Source organism: Plectropomus leopardus, chromosome 7 (assembly GCF_008729295.1).
Source record: "Plectropomus leopardus isolate mb chromosome 7, YSFRI_Pleo_2.0, whole genome shotgun sequence".
Lineage (NCBI taxonomy): Eukaryota > Metazoa > Chordata > Actinopteri > Perciformes > Serranidae > Plectropomus > Plectropomus leopardus.
The window spans coordinates 24,922,771-24,949,588 of record NC_056469.1 but is presented as its reverse complement, the minus strand read 5'-3'; the positions used below and the strand labels follow the sequence as shown (position 1 = coordinate 24,949,588).

The following is a 26,818-nucleotide window of genomic DNA, read 5'->3' as shown; positions in this document are numbered from 1 at the left end:
CTAGAAATGTCCAAAATTCTAGAAACATCCTAAAATCCTAGTAAATGTCATAAAAATTCCTACAAACATGTATGTGGCTGCTGCGACCGCTTTACAAAGGTGGCCTCTGAGCAAAGCAAGTTCAGTATCTCTGCTATTCATCTCCAATTAAAAGATAAGACAGATGACAGTTAATGGTGGTCTAGTTTCTGTTTATGCATGCCGTTGTCTGTGAGTGTGTGTGTGTGTGTGTGTGTGTGTGTGTTATTCCTGTCTGGCCCAAACCCAGTCTTTTCTGTATTCACACCATAAATAATGAACAACCCAGAAGGAAATGAAACATTATCCATATAAAACTCCCCAGAGTGTCTTATCATGTGTGACATTGATTCATTCCTGTAATATCATGATCACAGCATTGACCTCGGCCAATTACAATAACAAAAATCGAGATAGATAAATAATATCCCGGCCACAGTCTGGGCTTCCTCTCTCAAACGCTGCTAATCTTCAAAGTGAAAAGCATTCTCGCGTGACAAAGCAAGTCCTGCAAGTCGCCACTTTCCCAGGTCAGATCAACATTGTAAAGCTCAAAAGAGATATTTTAAATGAGGGCCAATACATGAGACTTTATTTGGACTTGTGGAACAAATTGGGGTCGTAATTTGATCCGGCGAATGTGGACCATTCTCTCTTCTGTAGGTCAAAACCTCATATAATGACTTTGTGCGGTTCCCTGGCTTTTCGACCCATCCGAAACAGCTGACACAAGGCGGATAGGTGGGTGTGTGAGTTTTGAGGTGAAATGCAGACAAGGAGAGGTAACAGTTTTTTTGGTAGCTCCATTAAAACGAACCCCTGGGAGGTTTGGGCGACTGACAGCTGAGGTGGAGCCTGGGGGCAGCCAAGCAGGAGGGAGAGTGTTTTCATGTGTTTATGTGTGTGTTTTCCTTCACTACTGGGACTTATATATACGGCTGCAGGGGCTGTCTCTCAGGTCGGCAGCTGAGTGTGACGGGGGCAGTGGTGGTATTTCAATCTTTTACTTAAGTAAAACTACTAAAACCACCCTGTGAAAATACTCAGTTACAAGTAAAAGTTCTGCTTTGAAAATGGTACTTAATCAGGAAAATGTACCTCAAGTAGTCAAAAATAAAAGTACTCAGACCAGTAAAATCTTTAAAAAGCACCAAAAAAAAATTATTTAAAAAAGGATGAAAAAACCCCCACCCCAAACAAAAAATTATATTAAAAAAAAATTAGAAAAAAAACACCCCAAAACTCAAAATTAAAAATAAAATCATAAAAAAGAGAAAAAAAATCACTCCAAAAAGACTTGAATATTTATCAAAATAGTTGGCAATTACTTCTATGTGAATCGATTAATTGATCAACTAGTCATTGTACATATAATAACTGTCATATAATTAATAACGAAACATCATATTTTTTTAAACTCTTTTTATGATTGCAAAAATCTAACATTTTTAAAGGTAATAAAAGCTGTCAGATAAATGCAGAGAAGTAAAAAGTACAATGTTTCCATCTGATATATTGTGGAGTAAAAGTATGAAAGGAGCATGAAAAGAAAATACTTAAGCACAGTACTTGAGTAAATGTACTTAATTACATTCCAACAGTGGACGGGGGTTCACTCGGGGGTATAGGAAAAGGCCCCAGGGACGACCTGTGGAACACCCTCGTTATCCTCCAGGGAGCAATCCTTTTGAGGTGCGGTCCCCCACCACCCTTCACCTCCAATGTGCCGAATCAGTGGAAGGCAGAAACCCAGAGAGTATCCCTGACACTAATATGGAAAAAAGCCTGTTTGGAGCGCATATAAGGGCAAATATTATTCTTCCTGAGCGTAACCACGGCGAGCACCTCTGACCTGGCAGTGAAAGTGCTGAAACAAAAAGCCCAAAGACTTTTTCTGCTCCATCAAAGGAGAGCAGCATAAAATAAACACGGCCATCAGATTACCACGCTGAACACGGGGCCGCGTTAGCCCGCGCCGGCTGCCCTGCCGCCCAACCCCATAGCTCTATGGGAGTTAAGTGTGGGGTCCGCTCAGTCAACACCATGACGCAAAATGGAACAAGCCTCTGACAGAAGCCCCAGGCTGATGGAATAAGGCCCCTACCCACAGGCCCACAGGCCCCCCGGCCCGAGAGAAACATACTGAGCGAGAACGGGAGAGAGAGAGGCACAAAAACAGGAGGAAAGGAGGGAAAAAGGTAGATTTTGGAAAAGAGGAAAAGACCACCAGTTCCCAAATTGGTGGCGCTGGCTCTTTCCCAAATTGAAAAGCACACACATAAATGCTCCGCTGCCTCAGAGGAGCAGCAGCGGCAGCAGGACAGACAGCCGCCAGTGGAGGGACGGCCGGGGCAGGGCAGGGCAGGGCAAGGCAGGGTACAGTGGTTGGTGGTGGTGCTTGTAGCTGCCAGTGAGACTGTGAGGCTTAGCTGGCTAGTCCAACTAACAGTGGACAGCCTCAGCACGGTGGATCTGACCTCACAGGGGTTCTTTTATATCCCCGCGGGTGCCTGTGTGCATTTGTGTGTAGGGGCATGCATGCAAAGAAAAAGAAAAAAAAAAGTTGTGTGTTTATGCGTGCATTTCACGTTCGGGTGACGTAATCAGGAGAAAACACACTGCAAAATCTGACAAACTGATCTTACTCAAAATAATCCTGAATTGACCTGAAAAAGGAAAGTAAATGTAACTATTAATTCTAATATATGTTTACCTCTTATCTAATTGTTAAGTTTGCTTAAAATTGAACTGTATTTACTTAATTTTGTGAAGTTGTTGAAAATAAAATAACAACTGATATCACTGTGTTCTCTCTAAGTTTTTCAATAAACCAAGTTAGTCAGATTTAAATTGATCATCACAAGGAGGATTTTGCCAATGATGAAATACAAATATGTACGGATGTACCTCACCCAGAATTATGCCATTTCGTAGGTAAATACGAATATTTGACGACTTCTGTTTTTCATACAAAGCTTTAAAGTTTGAACACGCTGTGACAGCAGCATTTACATCAGATAGCCTAGTAAATCAACTAATGACGACAATTACGGTTTGCTGATTTGCATTTTTTCTGCGACACTAGATATTAACAAAAGCTAAAGACATTATCCTATTAACTTGCTTTGAGCTGTAAATTCACCACTTCTTCACCTTATGGTGTGATCTCTCTCTCTCCATGCCTCTGCCTGCATGTCTGCAGCTGCAAAGAGTAAAATGAAAGTCAAGAGCACTCAATCTGCAGCAAAATCTGGGGACCAAAATGTCCCCAGAAGTACACTACACAGAAAAAATTGACGACTTAACTTAACTTTGCTTGATGTAGCAATCTCAGTCAAGTGAGGGATCTCCAACTGATGACTGGAGTCTTTGACTGTCAAGAGGCAGCCCTACAAATACGACTAACTAGTTTACAACAAGCAGATTACAAATTTAGCCCAGTGAACTTGGTTTACCGTCATTACTAAAACTTAGAAAGATCGATTTAATTACATTTTTAAAGTTGCAACAACTTCCCTCAGCTTGAAGTCACTGGGCTTTTTTTGAACAGGTTTTTGGTTAGATGCCTGTGGTTAACAAATGCTGAAAAGACACATCAGTAAATACCCCACTCGCAAATCCCATAAAAAAATCCCATAGACTATCTGACAAGGGAACCAGGGTGACGTTAGCTTCTGGGTTGGCCGACAGAAGAACGTCCTCCCTGGAGCACTCTATTATGATTAATAGTTACTGTATATTTGCACACATTTGGTTTGGTTTCCTAGATTTGTAAAAGTAAAATCAACTTGTCAGATTTTACAGTGCAGATCTGTCCCTCTTGGCCTTTTAGTCATCTCACTGAGGCCCCGCTGTCCGTTTCATCCACGAGTCTCCCCATCTCCGACCTCAGCCACAGTCTGCCGTCTGTCTGCATCTGACTGATTTCCCTCCGAGCACCTCTGACCTTCTCACCACTCGTCTCAAACTCTCGCGCAGATTCCTACACCCCCTGTCTGTCTTTTTGTCTGTCTGTGACCTAACAGAGATTCCCCTGATCCCTTGTTTCCTTCCTGGCTTTTACACAGGACTCATCCTGGAGCCATGTGCAATATTCCACTTTCAGATGAGAGCTGACTCTCTGGTGACTGCGGTCCTTAAATATTTTCAATCTGAGACACAAAATGAGAAATTTAGCTTTATTTTTGAGGAGCCAGACTCATTAAAGTCACATTGCTCTCGACAGTTTAGATCCCCAATGGTATAAGAGACAAGTTCCTGCAATATTTGGTGACTTGTTTGGACTTAAATTTAGGGGGATATTTTGGAAGAAATTTAATATAATAACTATGTTTTCCCTAGAGTATAATCGCCTGAAAATAAGAATCGTGTTTTCCTTACTTGGAATGCGCCTTTTATATCCACATATTGAGCGGATCCTAGCCAACAGAGATCGCCATGTTGCACCACTATGTTTCTACAGTAGCCCAGAACAGCAACAAACTAAACACTGACTCTGAATAGAGATATTTGCATTTTCGTACCGGCTAGTGTAGTCAGCAGAAATATCCACAGAGGTCTTAATCTCTAAAAAGAACGTACGAGATGATTAAAACTGGTAAAAACTCTGAATAAAGCAGTTTCATATGACAAAATCAGTGTTTCTTCTACGTTGTGCAGCACACATTAGCAAGTGCATGTGCTCATCTTTTACTCTCATAACTTAAAATCTAGACATTCAGGAGGTTTTCATGGGGAGCCAAATTATCCACAGAGGTCTCGAAAACAAACGGACACAGTGATTTAAACTGCTAAAAACACTGAATAAGGCAGTTTCATGGTTAAAAATCTGGAAAAATGGGTGTTTTTCGGCCACGTTTATATGAGAACAGCCCTACTAATAACAGAAAACTATTTCCTTTGCGTATAAAAAACAAACATGTATATATGATAACATTGTGAAAACCATCCTCATGTACATGGATCCTCAAAAACAACTGGATACGCTGTGGTATGTATGCCAGGCCAGTAGTTGGCGGTGTAATTTTGTACCACGCACCTGCACATAAAGGTGTTTTTCTACAGAGCAGTGAGTATAAACAAACAAGAAGACCAGACGGATGCATGCACGAGAATCGACAGCGTTAATCAACACAGCAGAGTCAGCAGCAGAAAAACAGCACGTTAGTCCACCATTGTTGTTATTGTTGTCCTCCTACTCATGCATGGCAATTGGTCTGAAATGTAATGCGGATCTTTAATGCGTTTTCACAGGAACTGCACATTGCTAGTTTACACCCTGACAGAAGGGATGGTGTTTTCAAAAAATTAAACTCCGAAACTCGGGTTCAAAGACTAAACCGTTACAGAAGTTTTATGCAAAAAACATTACCATGTAGACACACTTGTCAATGGCCAGTCGTTGGTTTGTTCATTCTTGGTTACTGTAAAAACACGGCAGTGCAACATGGCAATGTCTATAGACAAGAACCTACTCTCCATGCAGATACAAACGGCTCACTTTTAGGGCAATGGAAACATGACTATTCGTATTTTCAGGTGATTAAACACTAAAGAAAACATTGTATTATATCCCATTTCTGTCTGGTACCTACACACAACTCCTTTAAATATTTTCAATCATAGACCCAAAATGAGAGCTTTATTATTTAGGGGACAGACCTATAAAAGTAAAATTGCCTCCACAATGTGGGTCCCCCCTATATATGAAACCAGATTGCTCAATATTTGGTAATGATGACTCCTTCGGACTTGGACCCTCACACTTTCCCCTCCGGTTTCCTGATAAAACATGTCTCACAGCCTCCATCAGAGGCCCTACAGTCATGGTCTCCTGCTCTTTCCCCTGACGTATGAAAAACCTCCTTATACTTGGGGCTTCGGGATGACGCAGGGCTCAGGTTAAGTGTTACCAGATCACTGGTAGATACTGAGATTACACCAGGTTGTAGCTGTTAGTGTTAAGTGTGAGAGCCATGGGCCCTTTCTGGTTCCTGAAAATGACTCCTGTGTGTAACAACAATGAACACAATCACTGTGGTCCACCGGGCCTCACACCAGCAGCATTGCATTACCGCGCTCGCCTCCCTACTGTTCTGCTTTTCTTTTCATCCTTCTCTCTTTCCTCCTCTGACTCAGCTGTTTTGTAGGAAACTCCGTCTCTTTGAAGAAGGGAAGAATCTTTCATTACTCGACAGCGGGGAGAGAGGAGGAGATGATAGGGCGAGAATAACTGCCCCATTGTCTTCACCCCTGCCCCTCCTCCCCTCCATCCACCAATGATAATTGCGTTGAGCTAATTACAGAGAGCTGCTACAACAGGTGTGGGGATCTGCACCTGGGTAAAGAAGTCGACTAAGTGTGTGTGTGGGTGTGTGACAGAGAGAAAGAGGATTGTGTGAGCATGTATGACTACGCAATTCTGGGTGAAAGTGTGTATGACATTTTGTCTGTCAGTGATTGAGATCACAGAGAAGTCAGACATTGGTCACCGTATTGTATCACACACTACTGTAATATCACACAATCAGACCGATAGCAGTCTGAGCCCCATCTGTGGTTAATTATAAAGCTACAGACTACATCTGTTTGACATTACTGGAAAGTTGAAATTAGCACACAAACACAGTCTCACTCTCACTCATACACCACATTGAATTTCAAATGAGAGTGATTACAATCACTTAATTGATAAATGTGACCACAGGGAGCCTCTGCTCGTGATTCATAATCTATAACCGGTCTCTCTCAGTGGCATGTTTTTGATGTCAGGACAGTAAGAAATTGGGGAGACAGAACCGGAGGCAACACTGGTGATGTAAGCGGGAGGGGGGTCTCACGGGACTGATGTTTTTTGAGCTTTTTACCGTAAAGGAATTCATCTGAAAGGCTGACCGGAAGAAAGGAAGCCATTTGGTCGGGCGCCAAAAGGAGGAGCAAGATAAGTTTGTGAAGACGTCATAGAGCTTCACTCTCAAAACAAAGGCAGCGGTGAACTGTTTTCTGAAGAAGTCTGGCTGACTAGACAGAGAAATTGACTGGATATTACCAAAACGTGACAGCTCAAGTTAACCCTTTAACACCTGGATCAACATCAGTTTTCCTGTGCTGCATTTAGAGGCCTTTTACAAGCCTTTAAACCTCTGAAACCTGAGAAAATTGGTTTTATTTCTTTAGGAAATATGGGAGAAAAGATAATGAGCAATTTAGCAAGAAATGTCACACAAATTGGAAAAAATAAAAAATAAAGAAAGAAAAAGAGTAAAAAGTGACAAGAAGATGTAAGGTTATTTAAATATCACAAAAACTAGGGAAAAATGTCATGAAAAATATGTTTAGAATTTGTCATATTTCATATATAAAACAGACAAATATATATGTACAACAAATAACATAAACCAATATACATAACAAAAACTGTACAAAAAACCTATAAAGCATATTAAGTTTATATATCCTTTCTAGCACTTTTGTTTTTTGCTAATTTTCAGATCTTTTTTTGCAACTTTTTCTTTTTTTTGCAAATTTTTCAGCCATTTCTTGTTAAGTTTCTCATTACCTTCTTCTCATGTTTTTGAAAGAGAAATGTGCACAGATTTCAAAGGGTTAAAGCTATTACTCACTCCTGTTAATGATATCACCTGTCTGCTGTCTGTGTATGACAGCCACTTGCTACTTTATGCTTAATGAGTGTTTTTTTTATTGGACCAAGGGATTGTACCACATTAATGAAATGGGAAACCCTACCAATCAGACCACTTGAGTGTGTCACGTCAACAAAGGGAAATGAAAGTCTCCCCTGCTCGTAAGTCAGCTTTGACCTTTACGACAGCTCACCTTAGTAAAGGTAACCTTTGTGTGTGGTCGTCACAGGCTCATTTGCTTGCTTGAGTCACGACCTCCCTTCGTAAAACGCTCCCTAGATTACAGGAAATGAGAGTGGGCCTCTGGAGCAGACGATAATGTTGTTGTGTGATCACCTCCTTAGTCAAGCAATTCTACCTGCACACTCATCAGTTAACGTCAAAGGGGGAATGAGTCCTGCATCGCCACCTTGTGGAATATTCCTCTGGTTGTTGAAGTCGAGGAGAGTGCCAAGCCCCAGGGGCCCTGCTGTGGGAAACAAGCTTGTCGAAGATCACACGGAAACTGTAGGTCTTAAGGAGGAGAATTCAGAGTTTTATTAAAAACAAGTAGTTTAAAAACATACATGGAGGCCAAGTAAAACAATCACGTAAAGCCCAACACCACGTGGCCCAACAGACATGGAGTTTTACTGGCTACTTTAAAATAAAATCTACAAAGACATACCAAAGCCAATACATTTATTCAACTTAAAAATATCTAAATGGATAAATGAACTGATACGAAAAAAACACAACGAACACGCAACAAAATGCAGAAAACGTGCCCAGTTTGCACTTTTTGGAGTTGTGCAGTTCGCTGTTTCTGATGATTTCCTTTTTTCCCCTGAGAGCAACACGTTCTCATCACAGCTTGTCAAATACGAATGCTTTGTCAGTGGACTTTCGCGTCCATATATAATGCATTAGGCGCCGTCCTGCGTCTGTTGTTGATGTTGCAGCACGATGTGTCCATTTACACTTGTTATACGCTTTCTGCTCGTTACATGCATATACTCTTTTTCAAAATACACTTACACTTACTTACAAACATCCTGTTTTTATATTCAGAGTTCCCGCACATTTTCATCATCCACAATTTTAAAACTTTCCATAACTTTTAAAGGACAAATAATAAAATTTCCATTTCGTAAAAGCATGCGCTTCACTGTGTCTTTGGCACTTCCTACAGAAAACAAATTTGCCAGTATATTAACATTAAGTGGAAGGTTATCTTCAGAAGATTACTGTAACAATTAATTTCATTACACACCACAAAATTCCATAATTCTGCGAAAACTTTTTTTTTTTCCTGGCTTGGAAAATAAGACTGTGAAATTTCATGACTTTTCCAGATTTTTCATGACGGTTGGAAACCAGTTAATTTATTTTCCCATGCAACAAAAGCATGTGGTTAGGTTTGAAAAAATAAAAATCTAATGGTTTGGCTCAACATTCACACAGGAAGCGAACAGTGGGCTCTGGGGTGAAAGTCCAGGGTTTGTTTAACCCATCCACCTTCCCTCCCGCCCGCACTATAGGGACTTTTCAGCTCTTTATATAACGTAGTTTCCTGTTACAAACCGGTGTATATCAAGGTGCATGACGCTGACATCACTGACAAAGCAGCGGCATTTGATGAGTTGGGAGTGAGAACAGGCTGCTCAGAGACATCCATAGACAGACAGATATATGCTTACTCAAAGGCGAGTCCTCTGATTGGCGGGGAGTTCGTCCTGGTCGAGTCCCCACAAGAAGGTGCGGAGACGGGTCACTTCCTTTTGGAGCTCAGGGCTTGGGATTGGCTGGGAGAGGTCGAGGCGTGGAGTCTCATTTGGCAGGATGAGAGGAGGATGGTCCAGAAAGCTCTCAAAGATGTCTAAAAGATGAGAAAAGTTAAAAAAAACAAAAACAAACTGACTGAACACACATTTCACTGGCTGGATTCTTACCGATGTTCGTTTTACTTATATTTCTATTACCTCCGCTCAGCTCTGTGCCTGGTAGAGGGGCCCAGGATGCTGGTGGGGCTCTGGTTGGACCCAGCTTATAATGGGTGAGCAGGTGGTGCAACTGGGAAGGACTTAACAAGACATGGTCCTCCTGTAGACTGGTCCAGGATGACTGGGAGACAAGAGGTTAATAGAGATTAAAATGAGATTTAATAATCTTTGGCTGAAAGCTTCCGGCACACATAGCTGCGTTACCTGGATAAGTCGAGTCTTGGGGATACACAGGAAGTTGACGGTGACAGACAGTTTCTTCAGAAATTCAGAGGCTATGTCTCCTAAACCAGCTCCCTGTAGCCAGTCCAGGACCAGGTCCAAGTTTGTGCGGATCTGGACCGCTCTAGACCATGAAAACAATCCATCTAAAGAGAGAGTACAGAAAGAATAAAACTCTAAAGTTGCAGTAAATAACTTTGTTTAGCAATTATTATAAAAAGTTCTTTTTTTCTGTCACTACTTCCTGACAGTACACGAGCCAGATAATCTGTGAAAAAAATCCTCGCCCTCCTCATAGTGCTCCGAATAGAATTTGCAATAATCACAAATCTAACACGGCTGTCAAACACTGCTCATAAACTGAATTCACACCGTTAAACTGGGCAGCGCTGATAAAATATGAATCGAGATTCTGTTACTGCATTGCCTGTTACTCATCTCTAATGTTTTCAGAAACGTGTTTTAGTGCACTGTTTAGCTGTAAAGCTGTGAAAGGAGCTGTTTTCAACATGGAAGCTGGGTCACAAACCTTCTAACTTTACAGCTAAACAGTACACTAAAATATGTTTCTGAAATCATTTAAAGTGTGAAATAGGCAATAAACTAGCAATGATTGACAGCCGCTCTCTCTGTAAATGACCTGTGATTGGCCATCGTCTCCCACCAGAGCTAGATTTTCAAAAGCCTGAAAATGGAGCCAAGCTGAGGTTCAGAAGTTAAGTGTTCTCTTAGACCACTTATATACAATATGCCAAAGTTTATTATTAGACTTTTTGACTAACACCAAAATACTCAAGCTTTAAGATGAGACTATGTAACTGTTAAAAGGAGAAATAACAGATTTAAGCCTTACATGATCTGGTAGCTTAGGCTATTGTTAGAAACTAGATATTGCTGTACAACTGGCATTACTCATTCATGAATGCATCTACTGTCACATTTGTCTGGGTCGAGACCTTGGAATCCACCCACTCCCCAAGTTGACTGATTCCTCTGACATTGTTACATGAAATGAGTTTCTCGGTTGAACTAAAGAACAACTAATAGGTACCACTCCTCTCAATATTGCGCAACAGGTTTTAAAATCTTATTTGCATGGCTGCGCAGTAGCGTGGACTTAAAGTGATGTTAGATTTAGCTGGATATGTGGGTCTTAGTGATTGGTTTGGGAAAATTGAATTCCTTCCCCCGCAGTACTCAGTTAAAGTGGACTCAATGTCAGACTGAAGATGGAAATGGAGTGTACTGAGCTGGTGTCACTGCATTTTATCAGTTAATTTGATCTCCTCACTAAAGCAACAGCTGCATATGCTCACTTTAACTTTCACTGTGCCCTCTCACCTCTCTCCAGCAAAGTGTTGAGCAGGGAGGTGTTGGTGAAGAAGAAGAGGTAGCCAAAGGTTTGGGAGGTGAGTGGCGGGGACAGACATGCCTCCCGCGACAACATCAGAGAACAGCGATACACTTCCACTAGCCCAGCAACTTTGGGAGGTAAGGCAGGCACGTCATCCACCTCTCCTTCCTCTCCTCCTTTCTCCTCTCCCTCTGCACACCGAGCTCCATCCTTCTCCTTCTCCTTCTCCTCGCTGGAGAATGGGTTGGTGTCCAGGAGAGCTGGGAGGAGTGAGTACAGGGTCTGTGTGGACAGAAAGTACAGAAACTTTGGAGTTTGTTTATTCAGAAAGTTAAAATAAATAAATTGCTGAAATGACAGACAGGGAGGGGACAGATTATATTGGGATAGATTACGACAAAGACGAGGGTGGAGAGTTCTGTCAGTCAGTCTACTAGTTTGGTCCACATTGAAATATTTTAACAAATATTGGATGAATTGCTATTGCATTTTATACATACATTCACGATCCTCAGAGGATCAATCCTGCTGACTTTTGTGATCCTCTGATTTGTCTTCTAGTGCCACCATGAGAATCGTAGTTAAGATTGAAATGTCTCAGATTCTTTTGGATGGATTTTCTTGCAATTTGGTACAGATGTCCACCTCTTGATGAATCCTACTTGCTTTGGACTTTGTCTTCTGGCGTTATCATTAGTTCTAATGTTTTATCCGTCATTTATCACCAAGTACAGTCACTTAACATCAGCCTCAGCTGAACTTTGTGTTACATGTTCGCACGCTTAACTAAAATGGTAAACATAGTGAACACTGGTAAAAATCAGCACATTAACTTATCCATGCTGTGATTCCTATTTTCAAAGGTTCTGTGTCTCTTTATAAAAGTCAACATTATAAAAGATTGGTAAAGGTCTGCTTCACAGTTCAAACTGCCAAAGAATGAAGGGAGATGGACGTTTTAAGCGCAGTTTGGGCGGTAAAAATCCATTCAGCCACTGTGGTGATATCAATGTTAAAGTCAAAAAAAATATCTTGCTTACAAATATGACGGTGTATGTTTCAATGTTCATGTATGTCTCACATCAGTAGACTGTAAGCTGTAGATGGGTAATTTTAACATGCTGACCCAGGGAAACATTTAACATTTGACCTATTGCAAAAACATTACTGAAAACATTAAAAACTTTTGAAAGGTTTGAACTTAATAAGCTATATTAAACAGAAACCTATGTATTTTTGAACCAGGACCTTATTTTCCACATGTTTTTGTGTCTATGTGACTAATGGAGACAACAATTTTTGAAATTGGTCTAGTAATTAGAGAGACCGCTGCAGCCGCAGCATTGCAACATGCTGCAATGTAATGCCTACGGGCAATTGTGTACCATCAATAAAAGGTTTTTTTTGTTTTGATTTTTACCTCTGACAGACTTTCTCAGTGTCAAAATCAGCTAAATACTCAGCCATGACTTTAAAAATCTTTTAGGTAAGAGTCAGCTTTGTGTTCTGTGTTTCAACATAACTAACCCTTTCCTAGTACACCTCTCTCAAAGTCTCACTAACATTCCCACCATTGTTTTTCCACCCTCGCAAGATTTCAGAAAGACATTTCTCCTTGAGCAAGACATGGTTACTGCAACAAACAGCTCAGTGAAAAGTAAAGAAAAATGTTTTATTTCTCTGTAGGGTCCTTTCTATAATGTTGTCAGACATTTGTAATGACAATATGAACTGTCAGTGGCAAACCCCCCCCCCACACACACTTATTATGCGCCGAAAGTTGTGTGAGAGAGGGTAGTTATACGCACATCACATAGGCTATCAAAGCTATCAAAAAACGCCTGCTTGAGGAAAAAAGTAACGCCTTCACACATACTCCAAGCCACACAAATTTAATGAAGACAACATTTCAATCCAACTTGGATCTTTGTCAAGTCAAAATGTTGGATCAAAGTTTGTTCAGACATTTTGACCTGACTAAGATCCAAGTAGGATCGAAACGTTGTTATGAAACTTGTGTGGCATGGAGCAAGTGTGTAGGCGTTACTTTTGTCCACACTTACGCTGACAATGCAAAAATGCCAATAATGGTTGCATCGCAGTCCATTGCTGCAGTGGTCTCTCCCAATACATGACAACTTTCATAAACTGTTGTCTCCATCAGTCACTAAGACTCAAAAACATGAGAAAATAGGGTCCAGGTTGAAAAACACCAAAGTTTCCCTTTAAGAGGACTTTGAGCTGGGGAACAAAGAACCCTGGGACCAAAGATGCACTCACTATTTTCAATGTGAACATCCACTCAGCCTCTAATGTGGCTGAGTGGATGTCGACAAGTCCCTAATCCACACTGCGTACAAATCCTAAACAGGTTTTAGTGTGTAGTGTGTTTACACTGGAACGCGACAAAAGGAAGTACACTGAAATTAGACGATATGTTTATTAAATACAGTCAATTTCAAGTGTGCTGTTGACGCACTGTTCTCCCAGAATGCAAAGCACAAAGGGAACGGAGGAGCTGCTCACAGCTGGAAAAAATTAAAATAAATTGTGGGTGGTGGTGAGACAGCTTCAGAAACATCTTGGAAAACAAAAAAATATGTATTAAGTCTTCAGAGAGATATTTTGCTGTCTCTTTGTGAAGTTTAATTGGTAATGTGGTATTTCAAAGTTGCAGTTTGATTGTGATCTGGCGTCACACATATTAAGTGGTAAAGTGTGTTAAGTTTGTTAACAAAGTACATAGTAACAATTAGAAAAGTGGTTTAATGCATAGAATTAGTGGGTAGTAAGGAATTGGGGTACAGCTTTTGTCTTGTTTTTAGCTGCAACCAGCAGCTCTATAGCTTGCTCTGGCGGTTGGCTGATTCACAAAAATTTCCCCACTCTTTGGCGGCCACAGTTTTCGCCCTAGGAGGCTGAAATCTGGCATAGAGGCCAAGTGTGTGTGTGTGTGTGTGGGTGTGCGTGTGTGTCTGTGAGTGAAGGTGTGCATTTGTGCTCATGTAAATTAGCTAAAAAGGACGGTTGCAATAGAGTGCCCCAATAATGATTCCCAAAACCTGGAAATGCGGATTTTAGCACCACCTTGTCTCAAAACCAATGGATTTTCTGAGTGGGTTTTTGGTTAGATGTCTGAAATAAGGTCTGTGGTTAACACACCAGGTTCAGAGACGTTCACGTTTCGTTCTACTACATCAAATACGTCAGTAAATACACTTACTTGTGAACACTGAAGCTTTTGTGTGTCTTAAAAAAGATGGTTGCTAACAAGCGGCTAAATGAGACTACAAAACATCATCAAGCCAAACACGGATTTACAGCATCGTTGTGGTGGTGACACTAAGTCATGCAACCATAGTGTAGTTCGTTTATAGCCTAACATTAGCTTCTTACTTCTGTTCACTGCGGTTAAGCTTCAAAAATTCTTTTAATGGTGTTCATTTCTGAAGATTATCTTGCTAAATGAAATGTGTCAGTATCATAAATGTTTGTTTACTACAGAGCTTTTTTTCTGCGATAATCCAAAATCCAATGGAAAAATCCCATAGGCTGTATGAAGAGTGAACCAGGGCGACGCTAACTTTCACATTGGCGCACAGAAAAACATCATCCCTGAAGCACTATAAGAAGGGATGCAAGCGCAGACTTATTCACAGCTATTGCAAATGCACATTTGTTTATACTGCACCTTGGTGAGGTGATACACGCATTGTTGGAAGGTGTGCATAATGACATCATCCAGCTGCGCCAGAGCTTCAGAGCAGGTGTCCATGTCGGCTGTCAAAACTGGGTCCCCAGGGGCTTAAAGAAAAGATCGGTAAGATTAACTCAAAATTTTGCGTCCGCTTTAATTTCTGTGTGCATCTTTGCCAAAGTATTTATAGATAACCTTTCTTTGACTCGGAAGTCATTGAGATTAAAGCAATTTTTGCAAGTAGCACCGAGCCAAGAAAGCGTCATAAAACAGCATAAAATCTAACAGGACAAAAACATCACATCACAACAGCAACGATAGGTACGTCAAAATTCAGTACGTAGTAGAGGGCATTTTAAGGCAGAATATTTAATCCAGAACTTTTTGTTAAACAAAGAAGCTGTTTAAAATCAAAATAATTTGATTACATAAATCTTTTTTTTTTATTTTTTTTTTTTAACTTAAATCAGTCATTTCCAGTGTTTTCTAATAATGCTCACCTTCAAACTCCCACTCTTTCTCCATGGTTTCAACTTTGACCTGGAAGAAGTTTAGGAGCTCTGTGGCGTTTGACATCCAGAACATGAGAGGTCGAAGGTCAGACGACAGCTTCTGGACATTCGGCGTGCTTATCTCACCTTCCTGCTCTGTGGAGCTGGGCAGATTTATGTAATGCCAAAGTTATGTTAGCTGTAAAATATTTGTGAACATTCCCCTGTCAGTGTTTTGTTTATGCTTTAAAACAGAAACCCCATACTGTGATTAAAAATAGACTGAGTTATTATTAGCCAGCTTTATTTGCGCCATTTTTCAACATCACCGTGTTAAAATGCTTTCATCATACCACAAAAATCTACCAGAGATATAACAGCACAAATGTATCATGAATCACTCAGCAGGAAATCTCTAAACAGAGGAAACATGACGTAGGACAAAAATGTTCTTACTTTTGCGTGGGATGCTTATCCCCAAATTCCTTAATGTTATCCTGTAAAGAGAGTTGGAGACAGAAGAGAGACATCTTGGGTTAGTGTGGGGGTGGAGGAGGGGGAGCAGAGTCTCGCCCTGCAGCCAGGACAATTACAGCACTTTTTCCAGCAGAAGGGCAGTGACATCAGCTCATCCTCGCTCCTGTCCACAACGTAGCAGGCCACAATGAAGGGCACGTGTCTGTCTGCTGGTTTTTCTGTCTGACTGAATCTGCCTACCTGATGTTTTTCTGCCAGGCTGGTTTAAGTAAGGACATGGCTGTATTGTCATGCAATACTATCCCCAAGAAAAGGTTCATGGTTCAGTTGTTACTTGCTCTACAGAGGAACCACCACTAAACCTCTGGGGTATAATTTTATTGACAATACCATAACATGGCTGGGGATGTCAGTGGGTTCACTACTTTGCTCCACCCTAAAATATCTAAAATATCTCAACTGTTGGATGGAGTGACATTCATGGTCCCCAGAGGCTGAATCCTACTGATTTTTCCTCTAGCACTACCTGCAGGTTGATATTTCTGGCTTTTGTAAAATGTTTGAAAAAAACAGAGCCGTGCTGGAGTGGTCACAGGCACACCTCTCCAAAAGACCTCTCCGCCATGCTCAGGTAAACTCGTTCTTTTTGGATCTGTTATTTTCAAACATTTAACCCACCACAGAGCACCCTGTTTTACTGCTATTAACTTGAAACACTGAGCACGCCAGTCTCCATTCATTGTTTTTGGTAAAATGTTTCAACAAATACTGCATGAATTGCCATAAAAATGTGTCAGACATTTATTTCTCTATTATGTTGAATTGTCGTTACTTTGGTGAACCCATAATCTTTATCCAGTGCCATCATCATTATAATCAAAGATATCGTTTCTCCAGTAGGTGCATGATCAAACATCAAGTGGTAACCTCTGGAGCTGAAAAATTAAGCCAAGACAAGTGCCAAAAACTGCAGCTCCTCAAATGGCTAATCAAGGCTGGCTCCAGGAGCAAGTCAGCCCCCATAGACCCCATGTTAAACTTTACAGCAGAGTAAACATGTTTTCAGCCTGATACAAAAACAGTTTTGATCTCTATAGCTAATTTCCCTTCTCATGACAACTGTACGGAAGGTGATATTTTATATAACTCCTCAGTTTAAATATTATTAAAACTTGAAGTTATGTCCAATTAAGAAAGTGGAAGCTTTGAGTGACAGTTGTGTACTGTCTGTTGACAAGTTGCTACCATGGCGGCGATGTTGTTCAGGTAATGTTACCGTGGTGTAACTCCTGATTCACAAAGTGTAGGTGTAGTTGTAGCTGTCTCTGTTTCAATGTGCTTTCAGTTTATTAAAGTTAGTCGTAATGTTTTGGTCTCCTGAAAGATTCTTGTTTAGCATCTGTATTAAAACACCCTGGGGTCGGATGTCCAGTTTTTTTTGGTAAATGTATTTCATTTTATTGTTTTTAACCCTGTTTTTTTTACTTGTGAAAATTGGAATTAGCATTGTCACAGGTCACCATAGCTGTAAATGGATTATAGCGCCACCCTTGTCCATATATGGTCACTACTAGCTCCAAAAACCTGATATGGTGATGGCCAAAATGCCTAAGGTTTTACTTGTATCAATTGGACATTTTAATGTCTTTATTACAGAGCTAACCGTGGAAAGGTGACCAGAAATAAGGGGAGAGCAAAACATGAAATAACCTTCGACAAAGGTTCATGGTTGTTGTGGCTCATGGTTGGCACCATAACTCCAAGGTCACAAAGGCAGCCCAAATATATTTTTTTATTTTAGATATCAAGCTATTGTTTACTTACCCAGACAATTTCTTTGATTAGATTGGCTGACTTGAGTAATATCTGTGGTGTGAGAGCAGGGTCCAGGTGTTTGGAGGCATGATCTATCATAATTGACAGGAGATAAGCAGGAGCTAAAGGCCCACCTCCGGAGTCTGGGGAGGAATTTTTGGAAATTATCTCCTAAGAGAGAAAATGGATAAACACAACACATGTCATCAAGGTCATTTCTCTATGATTCCAGTTAAATGATTCATATTCTTTATTTCTATTATCTGTTACCTGCCAAGGGAGTACAGATGTAAATTAGTAGTCTTGCTAACTCTGGCATATTTGCATTTGAATTTTATACTGATGTTCATTAACATGCTATATCCCTTTTAAATAAACATAAAATAAATAAATAAATAAAATATACATATTTTCTTTATTTGCTCATCTAAGTGTGTAATTTTCAAAACAATAACAAAAACCCATTATACACTTTTTCTCATGATACATTTCATGAACAAACAGGAGCAGGAAGAAGAAAATTTTACAATACCTGCCCCTCTCTTACTAATAACAGAAGCTACTGCAGATATAGATAAAACGGGCAACCTTTCTATATTTACCTTTCTTTTTTCACAAATCATATCAAACTTAGCAATAACAACAGTAACAATCAGTTGCAGTCATCTTAGCATTACTGTTATAAAGTTCATAATGTCCAATTATTTTTTCTTTATACCTTCTTTTAAATTGAATATTTGAGTTGCATTTGAAGTCATTATCTGGAGATAAATGAAGTTTGACTCCACATACTTAAACAGACATCTGCTTTGAAATGAAACTTTCTTCTATGATCCTTGTCGTTGGATTTTAATATAAACAACTTCTGTAGATTTTGGGATTTAAACATGGCTAATAATGTTTTTATACTGACTAAATCTCTAAATTTCAGCACATGTGAGCTGATAAACAGTCTGTTAGTATGTTCTCGGACATTCAGCTTCTTTATCTTCCTGTCTCACCTGTAACAGAGCATCTGCGTGACGGGGATGAAACTTCAGAACTGCCTCCGTTGATCCCAGGTACTGCCTCAGAGCTTCCTGTCTGTCCACCAACCCCGAGGGGCAGCAGGTGATGTTGGTGTCAGCCTGCCACGGCAGGGTCAATGCCAGCGGTGGAGCTGGGGTCACACGGGGGTCACGGTACAGGAAAAGGAAGTGATTGCCTAGACCAATCACATCCCCAGGCTTGAGGACCGTCTCTCTGTAAAGGGCAACTCCGTTGTGTGTGACTGCGCCACCTCTGAAAGGCCGCATTAGAGCTGCGATAAAATAAAAGTGTATTAACCCTTTGAAACCTGGAGCAACATCACTTTTAGTGTAATGCTTCTGATACCTTTCACAAGTATTTAAACCTTTCAACCCTGAGCAAATTGGTGTGATTTCTCTTAAGTCATTGAGAAAAATTTCATATGAAACGTTGCACAAGTTGAAAGAAATTAGTAGATCTAGAAAATTATTCAAAAGAAATTATAAAAAAGCTATGGTAAAATGCCTAGGGAAAAATGATATTTATAATTACCATAATTATATATTTAAAATTATGTTTCAGAGTTATAATAATAATATATTCTAACAATATAATTCATATGAATATTTTTTACTTTCTTTTCCTTCTTAAAAAAATAATTTTCAGGTAATTTTTTGTACTTTTTATTATTTTATTGTTAAATTTTGGGTCATTTCCTGTGTTCTCGCTCATTGCCTTCCAATGTTTTGTGAAAGAAATCAAAGGGTTAATGTAGACTTTAACACAGCTCCATGGATCTAAGTATAATATAAGTTAGTGAGTGTTTTAGTACCTTGTCTGGCGGACGTGTCGGGAACAGCTGAGTCTCTCCTGACCAATAAGTGTCTGGCCAAGAGGTCAGGAGCAGAGAGAAACGTGTCCACCTTCAGAGGCCTCTTCCCCTTCCTCTCCCTCTCTCTATCCTTCTCTCTCTCCCTCACTGTGGGCTTCCTTCCAAAAACATGCGTATGTCCCGTCATGATGTACAAAACAAAATCCTAAACAAAACACACAGAGGAGAGCAGAAGAAAGTCAGGGAGGTCTGTTATCTTTTAAGTGCTGTGGTTTGTATCTTTCATCTCAGAGATGTTAAGTTGAACAGAAGGCGGCTGATAGGTATGAAGTGTGTCACAGTTTGCTACAATGGAGACCTGTGTGAGGTCATTGTGTGAGATGAAGTGATGTACACAGAGGGGTTTTATGCTCTCCTTGGATAAATTGTTGAGGCATTGTGCTGCTCTGACGCTGTTTATGCAGGATGCTGAATGGGAGAAGCTTGTGGAGGGATGGAAACCTTGATGGAATGTGACGATTACAGACATGCAGGTATGATGTCATGTACAGGGTGTGTGGACGCGCACAAAAATGCCCATTGGTTTGCACATGTGCACATCAATGTGTATGCACGTTGCTTTGGAATATACTACCTAAATATCCGTGTGTGTGGGAGTGTTGTTTGTGAGTGTTTGTGTGTGTGATATCATCTGTCAGCGTGTCTCGCCTTGCTCTGATCATAACCCTGCAGTAACAGGAAGTAGGGTCGGTCTGTTGGTGGAAGGATCAGACTTTGTGACATCACTTCCAGGTCACAGCTGGAGTAATCCTTCTCGTCCTCCGCTGGCTGGTTCGTCCAGCCGACCTTTGCCTCAGCTTTTGAAGCTCTGATCTGAAATGAAAGCAGTTTGAGATGTGATGGTTTAAATGCCAAATTTGCAATTAAAGGCGTACTTTGCATATTTTCAACCAGCTTTATATCAAAACAATCTGAACGTTTACATGCACAGTTAAGCTGAGCTACAGTTATAGCTCGATTAGGCCACTTAATTGGACTACTGTCCGACTCCACCATTCACCACTCCATCTGCTTGCCAAAAGTTAGCAAGCGGCAAACGGGCTGCATGTCAAACAGTGAAAACATGGACAACATTTTGGCGTGGCCGATACCTTCATCTTGTTTTGTTTTCTCCCCTTTCATCTTTTTCTTTTGTTTTCCCTGGCTTTCTTCTATGGATTTATGCTGTTCAATTTCCGGGTCAAAGCCCACTGGGACATATGGAGCATGAGCGGGAAGGCCGATTCAGGTCTGACTGAGGCAGTATATATAAAAGCGTAAATTGAACTACAACTGAATTATCTAGGTATGTTAGTATGACAAGTTATGTATTTTAAAAGTCCAGTTTCAACCAGACTAACACAATAATGTGACTTTTTCTAACGGCATGTAAACGTCCTGATTGTGGGCAGTATGTATAAATGTATAAATATCCCTTTTATATATCCTTACTTACCTACATGCCAGCAAAGAGTATAGAAGTGGACCAAGAGACAGACCCGTCCCTCTCTCTCTCTCACAAACTCAGATTGAAATGCAATCAAACGCTAAACTAGGCAGCGCTGATCGAATATAAATGAAAATTAGGTGACTGCACTGCCTGTTTCTCGCCTAAAAGGATCTTAGAAACACATTTTAGTGCTGTGTTAAGCTGTAATGGCGAGAGTTGCTGAACAGAAAGTGGGTGCCATACTGTTTCCGGTAGAGTGAAAATGGAAGAAGAAAAAAATGAGGTCAAACGGTAAAACTAGGCAGCACAGATCAAACATAAATGAAGATCTTGTTACTGTGTTGCCTCTTTCTTGCCTCAAATGTTTTCAGAAACATATTTTAGCTTACCATCTAACTGTTTAACTGTTTGCATTACTTCACTCACCAGTGGAAGCGTTTATTAGTGTAGTATGGTGTGGTGCATTCTGGTAGTTGTAGGTTTTCTACCGCCTATGCAGAAGCATCCTTTTTCTCTGTTTTCTCTGGTCATGTAGCACCAATTTTAAGAGTATCTGCACCTTTCTACTGGAGACATCCTAGTTTCAATAAAAAATAATCTTGCCAGCAGTGACATACTTCTTTCATTCAGTTTTTGCTCACTTTCTTTACCTCTCCTGGCTGCGGGTTGATCATGCTCACAATGTTCTTCCTGTCCTGCAATCCTCCGTTGTTGTTGGGTCGGTTACTGTTGCCACGTGGATCATTGCTGACGTGGTTCCCTTGGCGACGCCGTAGACTCAGGTTCATGTCACTGATGCTCCTCCTGAGCTCTGAGTTTCTTCCACGATGACCACGCTCGCTCTCCTCTGGTCCGCCACCTGATGACATCCTGCTCCGCCGCCAGCGTACACCTGTTGCCCAGACAACCAGATGATGGGTCATTGTGACCCTGTGTCATTTAAAAAGAGACCTGCCTGTTGAGTCTTACCTTGATAGTTCTCTCCCTCCCGCTCACGGTCCTTCTCCCTCTCCCTCTCTTCTCTCTCATAGTCTTCCTTTCTTTGGATTTCAAAGCGCCGCTCGAATCCGTCCTTAGGCCGCCACATGTCCACTAACAACAAAGGACATTCCCATGGGGCAACGCTTCTCCGGCACTCTGTCTCCCACTTGATAGCTCCATCTGGCTGCTGGATGGGCTTTCCAATGACATCACACAACAGGAAGTCCTCTGGGCTGTGTTTCTGGAGAACTAGAAGGTAATGGAGGAAAGGAGGAGGAGAGGGGGGTGATTATTTTTCCATAACACCGCTGTTGATGTTTATATTAAGTCATTCCCAATTGGTTAAAAATATTTGAGCAAACAATTCCCAGTAATGGGTCGCAGCAGAGGTCCAAATGAGAGAAAATTTCCCTCTCTCATACCTGCGTCATCTGTCTCCTCCCTCTCCCTCTCAGTGTACCGAGTGATGACCTGAGCGATGAGCTGTCTGGCTGTGGAGTGAATGTTTGCCAGCAGGGAGCGATAGTTGGCCCCACTGGAGAGGGCATCCCCGTAGATTTTGATCAGGCCCGGGGCAGAGGAAGAGGCAGGGGGCAGGTAGTGGTGGGAGGAGGGGGTAGCTGAATGAGCCCAAACCTCTCTCTCCCTCTCTCCAACCGCTCGGTCCCGATCGCTGTTAGAGCGCCCTCGCAGGAAGAGATGGGAAAGGCGCTTTGTGCGGGACTGGGGCCCAGCTGGCCGCGGCCTAAGGAAGGCCGGGGAAGGAGATGGGGATGGGGTAGGGGAAGCCAGCGAGGGGGTGGAGTTAGAAAGGGAAGAGGAAGGAGCGGAGGGGGCCTCGTGGAGGGAGGCTGCGTCAGAGCTGGTGGTCGACCTGTGAACAACAGAGAAGGGGAAGACAGATGGAGGAGAGAGGAAGGGACCAGTCAGCTGTGAATTATGACTGACTAAACATGGACAAACAACAAGGACTAAAATAAATCAGGGAAGGGTTGCAGGGTTGAGGGGATACAAATGAAAGGGGAAGATAAAATGACACCAACACATAAACTGTTCAACCAGAGTTCCTACATCTCTAAGCAAGTGGGATTTAAGACTTTTTTTAGCATAACTCAGAATGAAATTTAAAACCATTTTTTTTTTAAAAAAAAGAAAAAAGAACCAACATTCACACTTAGGGTTAGGGAGAATTTTATATGTATTTAACGAAACATAAAAATGACTTTTAGGTGATATTAATCCAAGAGGAATTCAGCAAATTATTATTACTTTTAAAGGTACAAGTAATATTAAGGTTTACAATGTCAAGTCAGAAAAAAAGATTCATAAAATCCATATCTTATCAATTTAGATTTAGTAGGTTTTAATACCAATTAAGGCTTTATACATCACATAATGAATTCAATGCCTTTTAAGACTTTTTAAGGGTCTGTGGATACTCTGTGTTCAACAATCAGGCACTGAGTTTCAGCTAAACAACGAGTGGCATTAAAGTCACACAACTTAATAACAAATATATACAACAAAAGCAAAACAAGTGAATTTAAGAGAAATTCAGACTGACTTGACAGAGATAGCGCTGGGCCAGCGACCCCCAAGCTTTGCAAAGTGTTTCCTTGGTGAGTTGATCCACAGACCCACTGGGAAATGGAGCTTTCTGAAGCGAGGACTGCCCGACCCCTCCATCTGACACAGGGAGAGACAAACATGCACATATTAGGAACAAATGTGGCTTTCCACATTAATAATCTGAAGTTTGTCAAGATGCCGTAAATGTCACGTTTCCCCTAATCTGCTTAATCTAGCTCCACACTGTAGTGAGGAATGTGTGTCAGCAAAGCCAGGATTGAAACAATAAAACAATGGCATGATGTCACCAACAGAAAATAACAACAGGATATCTGGAGCAAATTGTCAACATGGTGAAAGCTAACAGAAAGAATTTAACCCAAAACACCCTCCCAATCAGCCCCTAAATATCATAGCGTGAGTTTCCTATTCTCAAACAGGAAGCATCTTTTGTAGGACTCAGGTCCAGCTGTTGCACTGACGGGGAAATACCCAATCCAAAGGTCACTGCCTGTCCTATTCTCAGTGTTACTTCAATGTGAATTGCCATCAAAATTAAGGATCACACTTGTTTTTGTGTCCTCTTGACAGGTGGAATTTGGGGGCTTAAACAGATTTATCACCTCTGCAAAACTACCACCTTTTTCGTGTCCTAGCTTGATGTGTTTTAACAACTTAAATCGGGTGTTGTCGCTTCAGATAGAAAATATGGCTTTTTTAAAAATCTTTTCTTAGATGCTGTGGTTGAATATTTTTAAAACCATTAAATCAAAACAATATAAAAAATCCCAATGGTCTTAGATGTTAGATTTTGAAAGCACTTACCCAGAATCACTTCTGATCCTTGTATTGTGTGTTATGATGATTCTCCACCTCTGAAATGCAAACACGCAGCTCAAAGTAATCTAATAATCTTGTATGTACTCCTTTTCCCCGTGATGAAATTCCATTTTCAAAAGGCCTAAATCTGTCTCACATCTACATGTACATCTCAAGTTCTTACTATCCATTAAGTTCTCTTAACTAAAATACTTTTTTTTGTTTTTCTCTCTATCTGGAGCAGACCCGCTCCCTCTTTCCCTCTGGCTCTCAGCCTCTCTGCGTCTATAGATAGAGAAACAGGCCCATTGTTCTAAGTGACAGAATTTCCTTCCTTTGCAGTGGACAACACCTATATCCTGACTGAGTGAGAGAGACAGAGAGAGAGAGGGAGAGATTGGGAGAGAGCGACACATATATAGGAGTCTTTGAGACCTTATTGGGAATATTATATACTGTATTACACAGCACAAAGCAATGTCGATATCCAGTGTTTGTTCCGTCTGGGTTAAACAATTATGGTGTAACTGTTTTCTTCAAATACATTTTAAATTTAATGATATCAGAGTTCTCACGAATTCTCAAAAAAGTGGCCATTTAAATATGTGTTGTGTTTTTCTGATAAGAACAACTACACTCAGAGGGCCCAGATTAAAGTTTTGCTGGAAAGAGAATGAAGGAAACACACACAGCGAGACAGGAAGCTAGAGGGAGCGACAGAGACACCTGTGAGCTTTGACCTTTTCTTCGACAGGAAGATGGTGATGGAAAGAGAAAGGAGGCTGTCACTTTGTCCCAGTTCAGGGGATAGATCCTCCAAAATCTGCATTTCTGGGCCAAATATGTCGTATATACAGGTCAATAACCGTTTTCACGTTTCAAAGGCTCCACCGCTGCTTCAAACTGTCACTGTTGGATAAAAGAACAGATTATTTCAATTCGATTTTATGAGTGATAAAAATAAGCGATAATATTGTAAGTGTCACTGGCTGTGCTCTTACTAATCGAATCAGTTTCTGTCTGTCAAGATAAAACCTAAAGGTCCAGTACATAGGATTTAGGGGGATATACTGGCAGAAATGGAATATGATTCTCATAACAATGTTTGCGAAGAATTACTGTGTTTTTGTTGCCTTAAAATGAGCCACTTGTATCTTAATACGGTCCTCTTCCACATACTCTGCTGTGTTTCGACATTATCCCAGAACCCACAAACCAAACACTGGCTCAAGATAGGGCCATTTGTGTTTTTGCATCAGCCACCCTAGTTCTCTTAAATGCTTGACACATGGGGGAAGTTTCACTTGGTTTCAATGTTGCAACTTCACCTTTTGATGCCACAAATACAGGTCAATAACGCTTGTCCCATTTCAAAGGCTCCACCACTGCTTCAAAGTGTCACTGAAAAGGGAGGAAAGAACATCTTACTTCATTAAAAATGTGGGCAACATGTACAGAAGCTGTAACATTTGCCTTATGTTATCATCAGTAAGCATATTGATACAACAAATCAGGTTTAAGTGTGACTGCCCTCCTCACTAATATTATTTGTCAGCAATTAATTGCCTGGTAGGCCACTGACAAACTGATGTGACAGCTTCAGTAACATGTGAAACACAAAAAAACCTAACATACACCTCCTGTGGGGTGTCGTCAGATTTGAGAGAAAAGAAACGTTTGAACAAATGAATTTAAAATCAATACTAGAAACACTGGAGTTCAACTTGTTACATTACAAAAGATGTATTTTTCTTGTGGTCTGAGGGGACTGCTGTCAATGACGTGAGTCAAGAATCTGATTTGGTGCAACTTGAAAACTTTGACATTAAATATTAAAAATATTAATATAAAATATTAAATCAAATGTTTTCTCTTATAAGTGCACATCACAATGCTCTGATAGGGGCTGCTGTGTCGAAACACCTTTGATTTTTCCAATTTTTTTTTCTCTGCGATACAAGAGTACCTGTGACTACCTGCAAAGACCACTCTAACACAACTAGCTGATTCTTTTTGGCTCCATTTGGTTTGTTTTTAATCACCCATATCGTGTCAAAAGAAGCTAGCAGGTAATACCCCAGGTATTTTCACATTTTCTAACCTGGCCCTCTTTTATAAAAGTTTCAACCCCTTTCGCCCTAAATCTTTAAAACCACAAACATACTGTATTTTTCAATGGATCCATTCAACAGGTGAGGTGAGAAATATCAATAAAGCAACATAATATACTCCACTGTAACTGGCATATTTTGCCTCCTTTGCATTACATTTACAGACTGAGTTGATCTCTATTATGACACATACACACATACACACATTATAGTCATTGTACCTCAAACAAACAAACAAAACGATAAAACAGATTTTAGAAACCTGAAAACTGACTTGACTTCACTGTCTGTTGTTGGGAGGGAGTCCCAC

At 40.7% G+C, this 26,818-nt stretch overlaps 1 protein-coding gene across 1 annotated transcript; it reads right to left on the bottom strand.

The window, feature by feature from the left end:
• Positions 1-9,075: 9,075 nt before the first annotated feature.
• On the bottom strand, positions 9,076-24,665 carry rasip1 (Ras interacting protein 1). Its single transcript, XM_042489313.1, has 16 exons — positions 24,404-24,665; positions 23,574-23,695; positions 22,432-22,883; positions 21,998-22,258; positions 21,679-21,920; positions 20,248-20,412; positions 19,540-19,744; positions 18,701-18,999; positions 17,709-17,870; positions 15,864-15,904; positions 15,417-15,571; positions 14,911-15,023; positions 11,207-11,501; positions 9,848-10,011; positions 9,623-9,764; positions 9,076-9,519 (listed from the first exon to the last, which is right to left on the bottom strand). The coding sequence occupies exons 2-16, from the start codon at positions 23,693-23,695 to the stop codon at positions 9,341-9,343; spliced, it is 2,997 nt and encodes a 998-aa protein (XP_042345247.1). The 5' UTR covers positions 24,404-24,665; the 3' UTR covers positions 9,076-9,340.
• Between the last annotated feature and the right edge of the window lie 2,153 nt (positions 24,666-26,818).

Coding starts and splice junctions, on each gene's coding strand:
- rasip1 (XM_042489313.1), bottom strand. CDS start 23,695: ATGGAGGGGTCGGGCAGTCCTCGCTTCAGAAAGCTCCATTTCCCAGTG. Junction 22,259..22,431: donor GGAGGAGACAGATGACGCAG/GTATGAGAGAGG, acceptor ATTACCTTCTAG/TTCTCCAGAAACACAGCCCA. Junction 9,520..9,622: donor AGGCACAGAGCTGAGCGGAG/GTAATAGAAATA, acceptor CTCATCTTTTAG/ACATCTTTGAGAGCTTTCTG.